At 37.3% G+C, this 13649-nt stretch overlaps 1 protein-coding gene across 1 annotated transcript in view; it reads left to right on the plus strand.

Annotated features, from left to right (window-relative positions):
• The window catches only part of LOC121405804, a 69717-nt gene that overhangs the window by 18728 nt on the left and 37340 nt on the right, over positions 1-13649 (plus strand). Inside the window, exons 2-8 of the mRNA XM_041596762.1 lie at positions 1118-3437; positions 4620-4692; positions 5312-5442; positions 8367-8451; positions 9096-9286; positions 12080-12202; positions 13430-13600. Coding sequence (XP_041452696.1) covers positions 1530-3437; positions 4620-4692; positions 5312-5442; positions 8367-8451; positions 9096-9286; positions 12080-12202; positions 13430-13600 — 2682 coding nt within the window. The 5' untranslated portion in view covers positions 1118-1529. The remainder of the gene's footprint in view (positions 1-1117; positions 3438-4619; positions 4693-5311; positions 5443-8366; positions 8452-9095; positions 9287-12079; positions 12203-13429; positions 13601-13649) is intronic.

Genomic DNA, 13649 nt, shown 5'->3' on the forward strand with positions numbered 1-13649 from the left:
AGTATCACTAAATATCCTGCATGAGTTTCACGTCACATGACCAATGTCAAAATTCATGTAGGGTCAATGACCTTTGGCCAAATTGGGGGTATTTGTTGAATTACCGTCATAACTTTGAAAGTATATTGGTCTAGTTCATTAAACTTGGACATAAGAGTAATCAAGTATTACTGAATATACTGTGCGCATTTTAGGTCACATGACGAAGGTCAAAGGTCAATGAACTTTGGTCGAATGGGGGTATCTGTTGAATTACCATCATAACTTCGAAAGTTTATGGATCTGATTCATGAAAATTTGACATAAAAGTAATCAAGTGTCACTAAACATCCTGTGCGAGTTTGAGGTCACATGATCAAGGTAAAAGGTCATGTAAGGTCAATGAACTTTGGCTATGTTGGGGGTATTTGTTGAATTACCATTATATCTCTGTAAGTGTATTGGTCTAGTTCAGAAAACGTGGACATAAGAGTAATCAAATGTCACTGAACATCTTGTGCGAGTTATAGCATTCAAAAGTCGCCTTAAAACATATTTGTTTAAGCGGTTCTATGATTGGGACAGTCTACATAATAGCTTTAATCCGCTCTCTTCTTTGTCTTTTTTTCTATTAAGTGCATATAGGGACGCCCATGGGTAGTGATATGCGCTATACAAGCAACGTCGTATTATTATTAGTATTAGTCCGGGTATTAGTCCGGGTATTAGTACTTTTCAAAGTCAGCACTGCTGCTATATTGAATCGCGTGATGCAGGTGAGACCGCCAGTGGCATCCCACTTGTTTTTATTATTTCGTGTGCTTTAAGGCCTGGTCACGTCACACCGCCCGAGCGTTGTTTGGGCGGTCGTGGAGCGGTAGGGAGAGAGGGTCGAATTTCGCTCACAAAATTTGGGAAAAAATCGAAAAAAAAAACCAAAAAAGAATCGAAATCGAAAATGGTGAACGGTAGCGAGCGGTGATGATTTTTTCTCTCCGCTCCACGACCGCTCCAACAACGCTCGCGCGGTGTGACCAGGCCTTATTATATATCTTAGTAAATTGCATAAAGCTGCAGCAGTTGGATTCTTCGCCATCCCTCAAAATTCAATGTTGTTTTTTATATTTTGTTCAGGTAGGTGACTCTAAAGCATTGAGCAGCATAGAGATAATATTCCAGTGAGTGGATGACCAGGACCTTGATGATCAGCTGATGAGGACATCTTTCTTATTGGAAAGACCAGATCTGATCTGACAGCTAAGCTTCATGAAAGTCATGAAGATACTAAATGTATTCTCATAGTCCATAGAAGCTAAGATTGGCGGTACTCAAAAGTCTCTATACAAACATATATTCATAGATCTGGAGCAGCAAACCTGTCTAATCAAAAGAACTCTTTAACAGTAATCGAGAATGAGTGGACAAGCCTAGAAATCTGAAAGATATTAACAAGATCAGAAGTGTGATGATTGGAGTAGTGGTTAACAGAACCGAGGATGACCTATATAGAATTCATGGTACTGTCGATGGTGTAAAGGAGTGACGGTACCATGGGTGACGATTTGATTGTGATTTCTGATAGTGAGGATGAGGAGTATCCTTCAACCTCTTCTGGGAACAGTCACAGAAGATCAGGGGGAGTGAGGTTGAGAGAGAATTTAATCCCCAACCAAAGTGAGAAGGTGGGAAACAACGACGAGTTAGAAAGTGATGTCATACTTTTATCCTCGGAGATCGATTCAGACTCTGACTCAGATTTACCGGATCCTTTCGCCAGAGGCAATGATGATGGTTATGTCAAAAGAAAGAAAAAGCTAAAGAAAAGTAGAAAGAAGGTTAATGTCAAATGTTCAGAATTTCAAACTCAGCATGCCAAAGTAAAGCAAGAAGATGACAAATCTTATGAAGATCTAATTTTTCAATCCGAAACAAATTGTGATTGTGACCAAGACAACTCCAGACATTTGAGAAATGGGCCCACTTCAGGGGATACTGAGTGTGATGATCGTGAAGTTTATCCAGGTTCTGATAAAAGTACTTGTCCTTGTGTTGAAACAGATGATGATTTTACCGAGCCTTTTTCCCCATCTGGCGGTGCCGAGCCTGATGGTCAGACGGGCAATTCAGATGGCTTGGATACCCAGCCTTTCCAACCTGTTTTTGATGACCAAATTGAGTATTCGTCGAGTATGCACAGAGACACTTCTTCTCCTGAACAGAAATTCGCCACAGATTGTACTTATTCGGACAGTGATGGTCCTGGAGGATCATCCAATCAAGAACAGGACACAGGACAGTATTTCCCTACAGATTCTCAGTTAAGTTATAGCCTTGACAGTGAGGACACTGAAGATCAAAAAAGCCTTTCAGCGGAAGGAACAGCATTTTGTGGTAAAGAGGCAGAATCCGGTTGGTCCAACCCTTCCAATGGCCGCTTACCTGGAAGAGATTCTGACTGCACTGAAAAGAGTGATGGAAAGAAAATTCTTCCCTGCCTACAACATGCTTGGTCTCCCTCAAAATTGGATCCACAGCAAAGATTTTTGATGCTGCAAGGGGACGAATCTGAGTGTATTTCTTTCTCGCAGAACACTCCTTCCGATAGTGCTGCCTTAAGCCCTGCACTTTCTCATTGTGAAACCCAAGACAAGCATGTATCTTCTTTGTCACCTGACAACTCAATAATGACTAGTGGAAGTAAGAAACGCTCTCCCAAGGGGAAAAGATTTCCAAATCTTTCAAGAGGTGAAAAATTACTGTCAACCTTGAAAGAAAATGAGAAGCAAAGGGAAAAGAATGAGACAATTACTGCACAGGATAATACTTACATTGCATCAACATACAATCCATCCGACAAAAGTCCTGAGGTATCTTCACAGACCACTTCTACCTCTGTCAAGGACATTTCTGGCACTCCGGACAATCAACCCAGCTCAAGTTCAATGGATTCTTCCGAAACCCCTTCCAAGTTTGGGAGCCTTTCTGTGCAGGGTCAATCTTCGCTGTCACATGCCAATGAGGTTTGCTTTGAAAAAACAATGCAAGTAGATTCAAGGACTTTTTCTAGAGACAATGCAAGTGTGTCCACTCCAACAAAGTCGATAGATAATGGTCGCACCGCTTCTGCAGGCATCTCAAATGGAATCGATTTTGCACCAACTGGTGTGCTGTCTAATAGAGTCGGTAGAAGTATCTCTTGTGGCCATCCAACTGTGTTCACTCCGTCAGCAAGTGCATCTGTAACTAATGGTCGCACCACCCCTGCCGGCATTTCTAATAAATCCGGTTCTGCATCAACCCGAGTCCTATCAAATGGAGTCAGTAGATCTTTTAATCCAAGTGGCACTTCAAACCAACAGTGTATGGAAAGAAGCATACCTCCTAAGAACCGATGGCATCAGCAGACATCAGGTGTTCCATCGGGAAGCCATGGGTCAGAAGTCTCCACAATGACAGAGGTAGGTTCCTTTCTTTATCTTCCTCTGTTTGTTTTCATCCTAAATTGTGTAATCCTCGTTTGTTTACAACCCTTGCGTCATCTGCTTACCATTTTACCATTTGGTTTAACCCTACCTAGGCTGGGGTATTTTGGGAGTTCATATGGCCGGGTGTATAAAAAAACTCTTTTGGGTGTTCCTAGCAAGTTTACATGAAAAGAATTGCGATATCAGATCAATTTCTTATGTATATTATTGTTGTTGTTTTTTGCAATTTCTTTTGTATTTCTTTGTTTTTTGGACCTTTTTAGTTTTTCTTTTTTTTCTATGAAATTTGTTGTGGACTCTTCTGACATCATAAACAGCATAAAATAAATACATTTAGATCAGCAAAAACAAAAAATAATCATACATTTATGAATTTCGGTTGAAAGCACAATTTGCATTGACTTTGCACACAAAATCACGCTTTTGAGCAACTTTTGGTCTGACATGCACTTACATAATGTTGCGTAATTTCGGAACCGCGTACTTGGGTGAAGCAAAACTGGTCTCAAAAGTTGTGCAAGACTTGAAAGTAAAAAGTCAGTGAGCGGCGCGGTCTAAAATATTTGCGCGGCGAAAATATTGCGCGAATCGTTGAAGGTGGGGGGGGGGGGCTCCGTTAATCGTGATTTTCATGTAAGCCATGCACCACTTTGTCTGATTTCCAGTTAGACCATATACCCAGATTTCTTTTCATATCCACGTGGTCTAACGGTTTCATGACATTTGCTCCAGTGACAATTTCTCTGATGGAAAATCTGCAGCTTATAATAAAACCAAATGTAAATCTAACCTCTAAAACTAAATATAGCCCTAATACATTATTCTTAACCAAAAACTATTAAAATCCTCTAACCCTATGCACTCTGAGATAATTAGATCAGGGGCCCGTTGCAGAAAGAGTTGCAATCGATTGCAACTCTGAAAATCATGCGTAACTTGATTTTCAACCAATCAACAGCGTGCATTTGGGACTTGCGATTGATTTTTTGGCTTGCGTTCAAATGCAACTCTTTCTGCAACGGGCCCCAGAGCAATTGTTGCAGGAGCAAAATTTCATTAAAGTTATATAAGGAAAAAAATAAGTACACAAATTGTGTGTTATCCTTTGTGCATTGCCGTGTAAAGTAGTTCCTTTCTTTTATCCTGTTTATCTAGGAAACTGGAATTAAAAAGGCCTTGTCTTGTATACTTTCGTGGAAATGTGATTGGATTTCAAGCAATGAAGGAGGTAAAGTTGTGTCTTTCTTTTGTTTTTTAAAATAAAATTATTGCTGGAGCCTTGTTTGGTAAATCGTGTTTCTGAAATTTGTATCTCTATCAAGTAGGCAAGAAATTTTGAGGTGAAAGTTAGGTATGAAATCTGATTTTTTATGAATCGTTGAAATGCCTTATATTTCCCCCAGGGGGAAGGGGTTGTCAAACTACAAGATTTAATTGGTAGTTCCAATGTTATTTCAAAAAGTTTTTATGTTATGATTATCATTATTTATAAGATTATTATGAGATATAAGAAGACGAGCAAGATAGGACAGAATGGCACATGTCTCTTTATGGATTGGGGCATCGGCATGCTCATTGATAATTCATACATTCACGTCTCCTCCAGGTTTCAAAAGGCTGTGTGACTAAAGTCGCTTATTCTCACCCTAACTCGGGTCGCGCCGACTCTCTTCGTCGGACGCTAATCTCTGCTCAGCCACTACTTAACAAGGAATATAGCAAGTCACGAGGCCTTGTCAAAAGTCTACGTACCTTTTGCATTGGTGAATTTATGCTTTCAAATAGGATTGTACTAATATTTTCTTTGGTTAGTTTACTGGTACTTAATTCTCTATTCATTCTCACAGTCTCTTCTGCAGATGTATTGCAATCGTTCTTAGGGTGTAGAGAAGTACCTCGACACCAGGATGCCTTCCAAGACGTGGGAAGCTATCAGATATCCCTGATTTGCTTTTTACTCCTTGAAATGTGGTCGAAGGTGAGTCCGCACCCAGAGGCGTCGATCCTGGGGGGCAGGGGGCGGGCGATCGCCCCACCAATGAAAATATTTGGACGGGGGGGGCAAACATATCATTTTGCCCCCCCCCCGCCAATAATTCCGGATATGGCAAAAAAACAAGCTTGTCATGTTCAACGAGCGAGAATGAGATACATAACTCGTTCTTTGTTTAAAATCGTGCTCAAAATGCCCGCTTTTCTGATTGGATTATAAAAATTTCCAGCTCGCGCTACGCGCTCGCATCATTTCTGTAGCAAAAACCCATACTTTTCATGATTAAATAGGTAAATGCAAATGTTCCCTTTTCACTTTAACGCCTCAAAAGAACTCCTGCTTCGATTTGCAATCATTTTTTCTTGGATATGTATCTTGTTCTTTATAAAAAAAAACGTCCATTAAACTGTCATTTTTTCAGATCGAAAAATCAAAATTTTCAGCTCGCGCTTCGCGCTCGCATCTATTGTTTTTTTTTTTAGATACCAATCTTAATCATTGGTACCAAAATGCTTAGAATATCAAGCTTTCAGGTCAGAATATAAAGAAATTTTAGCGCACTCTCGGCACTCGTACTATCTGTGTCGTGAGATATGTCTCCTCATGAGTTACTACAAACAGTTCTAAACAGGCACGCTTTTCCTGTCAGTATACTAAAAAAAGAATCAGCTCGCGCTTTGCGCTCGCATTAATTTGTTGGTGAGATACGTGTCTGTGTCTCATAAGTCATATATTATATATATGTGTGTGTATGTGTGGGTGTTTTGTACGATCCAGCGCCTTTGGAACGTTAATGATTTTGCCCCCCCCCATCTGAAAAATGGATCGACGCCCCTGTCCGCACCCCCCTTGTATTTTCAAGGTCAAAGGTCACAGAGCTCATTATTTGAACTTTGTTGTTGTTTATCATTGACTGCATTATCAATAGCTGGTCTTAACTACATGTAATTTGATTGGGCCATTTCAGAGCAGGAAATACGGGGGGGGGGTCACTTTGAGCCCCTTTAGATTTCGGCCGCTCATGATTGTGCGATTTCCAAATTTTTGATAAATTAATTGTTTATATTTTTTAATTAAATAATTATGCCAGGGCTCCACACCAGCTCTAGTTAACCCTTTTTTCTACTGGTCCAACCTGCTTGTGTCAGACCCAGTTTTTCCAGTTTTTACTTTTCCGAACCTAAAATTTAATGTTCCCCCAAAATAGGAAAAACTTAAAAAAAGAATAGTTTATTTTGCTGTCTTTTACTGCTTTTAGGAAAAAGAAAAAGAAAGGAAAACAAACAGTACACACATACACAAGATAATTTAGGCAGTTAGGAGAGCCATTTCTCAATTTTGGAGAGCCATTTTTATAATTTACAAAAGAGGAGAAAATGTTGTTTGTATCAGTTTTATGTATATATATATATATATACATATATATTTTATACTGCTCATTTCTGAAAAGTTATTGCCCCGGCAGCATTTTTGACTGGTCTGGGACCGTCGCGCCGGCGCCAGTGTCGTGTGCTGCTTATGCAAAAAAGCACATGGAATTTGCGGTAAAAAATAGTTTTTGCCTTAACTCGCTTTATATAGCTAGTAGAATGCTAATTTTTGGTAAAAATATTATTAGATTTCTAACAAATATAAAAGAAAATTGCCAAAACATAATTTCCTATATGTATGTATTTCATTGAATTTTAAAATTTATCGATATTTTGAGAAAACAGTTACATGCACATCGTCGTGAATATTTATTAGGTGGGCTGATGATGTCATATCCCCACTTTCCTTTTTCTTATGTCATTACATGAAATCATAAATGTTTCATTTTCACATGCATGTGAAAACTATGTGTCTCCATTATGATGAGAAATAAGTTGTGGCAATAAATAACTAATTCACGTAATCAGTTGTCAATCTAGTTGTTTTATTCTTGGAATTTTTTTTTTGAATAAACCTAATAAAAAAGAAGTGGGAATACATATATGACATCATCAGCCCACCTACGTTGTTATGAATTTTCATAAAGGCATGCTTAGAACTGATTCACCGGAATAATGCAAATCTTTAAAATTCAATAACTTTGTTATTTGTTATCCGATTTTGATGAAATTTTCAGCATTTTGCTCTGTGAATTTTACTCTATTTATTGAGATATAAATATTCCCAGCCTGGACCATCCCTTTAACATAGTTAATTAGTGTGATATCCTTTCAGTGGGCCTACATTATAAGGCTATTGTATATTCTCAGAATGTCATATAATTGGCCAGATTTGAGTAGTTAAGACTTGAGGTGGTGGTGACATACAATACTGCTTGACCATAATGGCCCAGGTATTTGCCCCTGGTGAATCGTCAATTCGTCCACTGCCAACTTGTCCACTCACCACGTTGTTTACCTTCATTTAGTCTAATGCCATTCGGTCCTTCAACATTTCGTCTAACAACCATTTGGTCCAATCATCACTTCGTCTAATCACCATTTCGTCTATTACCTTTTCGTCTTTATAACCAGTTGGTCTAATACCCACTTTCTTTTCATTCATATTACACAATTAACATCTTAAAAGACCAAATGATATATGGATTAAGTGGTTATTGGACCAACTGGTTATGAGACGGAATGGCATTAGACTAAATGAAAGTAGACCATGATGTGAGTAGAGGAACTGATGATAGACCAAATGGTAGTAGACGAGTTGGCAGTTGGACGAATTTGAAATAAAACTTTGCCCCATATTACATGTCCTTGTATTAGAACCATGATTCCTACCATTATACTTCTCGAAACCTGCTAGCACTCTTGGTCTTAATACTAGTTATGATGTTTTTAAATGAAGTTGGGTAAATTATTTCTTTATTCAATTCGGTGTAATCATTCTATATTTGATGATTTCTTTGATTGTCATGTTTTCTTTAGGTTTCAAGTGCAGTACACAGAGAGTGTGATGTGGTATGGAGACAGATATTATGGCAAAAACAGATCTCAGAAGGCATTGTTGAAGGTACAATTAACATCAACCACTGGACTGTTTGTATTCATAAAGCTGTTTGTTAAAAATAAATACCATTTGTGGTTAACAACCTCAAAATGAGTTCGAAGAGAATCCAATAAAATGACAACCCAAGTGTTTGTATGTATAAGTATAAATATGTGCCAAATGGCTCTGGAAGAAAATGCGTATTTGCTGAGATATTTGCAAAGTAAGCGCGAAATCCCATCAAATGTCTGGTATTTTTCCAAGCTATATTATTTTTTTTAGAATACAAGTGTATAATTATGTTATGTCTTCCTTAGAAAAATAAGTTGTAGCAATGAATAACTAATGCTTTAAATCAGTTGTCTATCCAATTTTTTTCTTCTTGGTAGAAAAAATTTGAATAAACCTAATTACATGTACATATAATAAAATACAAATGAACAAGCGGGTGTATGACATCATTAGTTTGCTTATTGAATATTCATGAAGACATGCCTCGGACTATTTCACCGGAATAATTCAATTCTTTAAAATGCCATAGCTTTGTTATTCCTTGTCCAAATGTGATAAATTTTCACTGTTTTCTTTGTCTGATTTTTTGTATCTGTTCAAAACATTATTTTCAGCCTGAAGTATCCCTTTAATATTTTATTCTCCTATAAATGCAGTGAACTACAAACCCATTGATAGTTCTCATCAAGGCCTGATTGTTGAGGACCTGGTCCTAGTCGATATGACGGCCATCAATGCTGTAGAGAACCAATACCAATTTGGACTGGTACGTGGGGTGTCTGATGGGACCGTGACCCTTGCCCTTCCTTCTAAGAACAAGGTTGTACCCAGGTCAACAAGACTAAAGGTATTAAATGTATTACATAATGGTAATGATAATAATAGTTAAAATAATGATAATGAGAATGGCCATTCTTGGTCACCTGTGTGACTGAAATTATGATGAAAACTCTTGACTTTAATCAGTTATAAATCTGAAACTTCTTGAGATTTAGTAATTCGAATAATATATAACATGAACATGTTAAGTCAGCCATCATTTGGAAATATTTTTTTGCTGTCTCAAATATGTAGATTCAAGGTCAGAAGTCTAATGAAGTGTGTCATGAGTGTTACTTCACACAGAAACGTGATTTTGAAAGTTTAATTTCTAATTAACAAATGAAAGTCAAGATTTGCCATAATTTAGGTCACATGCATTACACGTAACCAAGAATGACCCAAAGGTATACCACATATCACATTTATTGTCTCGTCTGAACAACTTTCGGCAGAGATCTATTAATCACTTTTCCTGTTGGTCGATTAGTCTGTTAAAAAATGTTAACGTTTTCAACTTGCTCTCATTTCTTTTTTTCTGCATCAATTTTGATCACACTTGGTTGGTTCAAATGATCGTTCGGTAATACCACAATTATTGAGGATGATAAGGTCAAACGTTATCTAGGGGTCAAATGGTCAAGTTTTTATTCAACTTGCTCTCATTCCTATATTTCTTCATCAATTGTTATCACACATGGTACAAAGGATCCTTGGGCAATACCACACGTATATTCATGAGGATGATAAGGTCAAACGCCATATAGGAGTTTAAAAATTACATTGCCTATTTTATTGATCGAGAAATCAGGCAAGCTAGCTTGTATTGTAATAAGTTTCAATGCGGGTCCTTACAATAGATGTCTACATTGCCTGTGGTCCGTCAACTGTGTTTAGGTAGGTCACACTGCGGATGGAAAATGAAAAAAAATCAAAGAAATGTTTTATATTGAATCAAAAGAGTGTGAATAAATAAGAACAAGTCTTATTCTGTTCTGCATTTGTTTTTGCAAGTTAGGTCTTGTGAAAACGACGCTCATATAATTTAGTGTGTATGATACTATCATATATCCCAGGAAGCCTATTATTTTTTAGGTCAAAAGGTCAAAAGTCCAAGGTCAAAGTGACGTATGTTAATCATACCCTTCTGCAGTCCTTGTAAACGCGAAAACATCAGTGTAAAACCTAGGGTCATATAATTTGGTGATTATGATACTAGCATGAATCCGAAGAAGCCTTTTTATTTTGAGGTCAAAGGTTAAGGTAAATGTAATAGTGACTTGTTTTCATCTTACTCTTTTGTAATCCTTTTAAACGAGATAACTTTAGTTTAACTTTACCTAGGCTCATATAATTTGGTGTGTATGATACCAGCATGGATCCCAGAAAGCCTATTGTTTTTAGATTGTTATATATAAGAATTGTAAAAGCAATTCCATTCATTTATTTAGTTTTTTCTCTTTAAGGATATTCATAGCACAAGAATGATCAAGAATGTTCCAGTACAGCTTTGTTGGACACTAATCATTGAATAATCTTTGTTATCCCTGGAATGTCCCAAGAGAGACAATACAGACTGCTAAACAATAGAGATTGCTTTACAATAGGCTTGTATTGGTAGTGGAAATGAACAATAGGCTTAGCTATTTTGTTGACATTGTTGATTTCAATGAGGTTATTCAAGAGTGTTTTAAATGTAGACTGCTCTAGAAATGGGCAGAATGTTCTTTTGTAGACAATACTAGAAAATTCCAGAATAGTGAATACTAGAAGTTTCTAGAATAGTTGAAATTTGTATACATAAGCTGCAGTTTCTTCAAGGACATCATCAAATCAGACCAGACTTTATGTCAGAGCCGAGTTTATTTCCACCTGAAAAACTTATCTTGTGTGGAATTATTTGCACGCGATCAATGAACGGTTTGCAGTTATTTTGAGAGGAATACTCGGTTCTCTTCGAGATCATCAATCTGTTTTATGAACACTCTTCAACCCATGGATTGCTGAAATTGACTGTTAATCATCATCAACATCGTCTTCACGGATATTTCAACTCGTTACTTTGACTTATCTTATTCATCGTGCTTCAATATCAGTTTCATCATCGCCATCATTGTGAACTTTAATTTACGGAATCTTCGCCAACCAACTTGGATCTTATTTGGATTATATACTGGACTATCATAACTGTGAACTCTAATCAAGACATCAAGATATGTAAGACCGTTATCATTTTTTATAAGTGTTAATGTATGCTTAAATATTTCCTGTATTAAAAAAAAAGGAAATCCAGTTAAAATTGTATTGTTTTTATTGTTATTTGTTGCAGTATCGTAACAAGGTCAAAGTTCAAAGTCACAGTGACATGTTTTCATCTTACCCTTCTGAAGTCCTTGTAAACGCGATAACTTTAGTTTAACTTAACCTTTAGACTCATAATTCGGTTTGTAAGATACTAGAAAAGATCTCAGGAATTCTATTGATATTGAGGTCAGACAGTCAAAGGTGAAGTCGCACCTTCCACTTTTCTTGCTTGACCGATATCTCCATTTTCCGCTTTACAGGCGGGCGTAATATGTGCTCGCCTTAGCGACGCTCTTGTTCCCAGATTATTTTTATTTACCTTTTTCCATGTTGTTTCTCACATTTCGTTTTCTACACGTTTATTCCGTTACCTAGTCTAAGTATTAAGCAGATTAGCTTTTATTTCCATTTATTGCAATTACTTTGTAATTTCAGAATGAGTTATCACTTTTGTTTGTGGTTGATATATGGAAAAGGAATAAAATTATGTTTTTTTTCTTGTATGTCTTTTCTGCAGATTGTAACATCCTTGAGTCATTACATGAACCAGATAAGAGCGTTGCTGTCATTTCAAAGTAACCCTCTTGCAAGGCATATCGCACAGCCAGAGGACTTGTCTGTATTTGTCAAGGATGGAAAGGTGTGTATAGTATAGGGGTGACACTATTATGCTCCTGCGACATACATGTATGCTCCAGTCTCAATATGTCATAGGGCATAGGATTAGAGTCGGGATTGTAATAGAGATTTTGGTTCAGAATAATGTAAAGAATATGATTAGGGTTAATTTAGTTTTGGAGGTTACATTTTATGTTTGGGTGTACAGATTTTCCACTGCAGCAATCGTCACTGGAGCAAATTTCATGGAATCAGTACAGTTAGCCATAATACCTCCATGACACATGAGGTTAATCAAGTATTACTCAATATCCTATCAGAGTTTCATGTCACATGACCAAGATCAAAGGTCATTTAGGGTCAATGAACTTAGACCATGTTGGAGGAATCAACATAAAATTCTTAACCTGAGGTTAAGTTTTTGAAATGACATCATAACTTAGAAAGTATATGGACCTAGTTCATGAAACTTGGACATAAGGTTACTCAAGTATCACTGAACATCCTGCAAGAGTTTTATGTCACATGACTAAGGTCAAAGGTCATTTAGGGTCAATGAACTTTGGCCGAATTAGGGGTATCTGTTGAATTCCCATCATAACTTTGAAAGTTTATGGATCTGATTCATGAAACTTGGACATAATAGTAATGAAGCTTCACTGAACATTTTGTGCAAGTTTCAGGTCTCATGATTATTAAAGGTCAAAGGTCATTTAGGGTCAATGAACTTTGGCCGAATTGGGGGTATCTGTTGAATTACCATCATAACTTTAAAAGTTTATGGATCTGATTCATGAAACTTGAACATAAGAGTAATCAAGTATCACCGAACATCCTGTGCGAGTTTCAGGTCACATGATTAAGGTAAAAGGTCATTTAAGGTCAATGAACTTTGGCCATGTTGGGGTTTTTGTTGAATAACCATTATATCTCTGTAAGTTTATTGGTCTAGTTCATAAAAAGTGGACATAATAGTAACCATGTATCACTGAACATCTTGTGCGAGTTAAAGTAGTTTTCAAAGTCAGCACTGCTGCTATATTGAACTGCGTGATGCACTTGTCTTACTCCTACTCTTCCCCCTTCTCCTTCTCATCATCGTCATTTTCATTATGAACATTATTACTATGAAATAGTGTGAGTGCTGTGGTGGGAATTGAACCCCCGACCTTGTATTTTAAAGCCTGTAGAGTGTAGACTTTAAACACTTATCCCCATCACCGCCCTCTCTGTTTGATCCTCACCACAGCCCCCTGCAGAAGGCAAAGTCTCTGATGATGCTCTACTGAAATCTTTGTCCATGTCAAGGTCTGCGCAGCAGCAAATTCGACTGATGAATGGGCCACCCGGGACGGGAAAGACTTCCTTCTTGGGTCACTTCATTCAACGAACTATAAAAGAATACATAAATATTCAATCGGTAAGATCAATTTTTCAGTCAGTGGAAGCACATTTGCTTTTGGTAAAGT

The sequence above is a fragment of the Lytechinus variegatus genome, chromosome 19 (genome assembly GCF_018143015.1).
Source record: "Lytechinus variegatus isolate NC3 chromosome 19, Lvar_3.0, whole genome shotgun sequence".
Taxonomy (NCBI): domain Eukaryota; kingdom Metazoa; phylum Echinodermata; class Echinoidea; order Temnopleuroida; family Toxopneustidae; genus Lytechinus; species Lytechinus variegatus.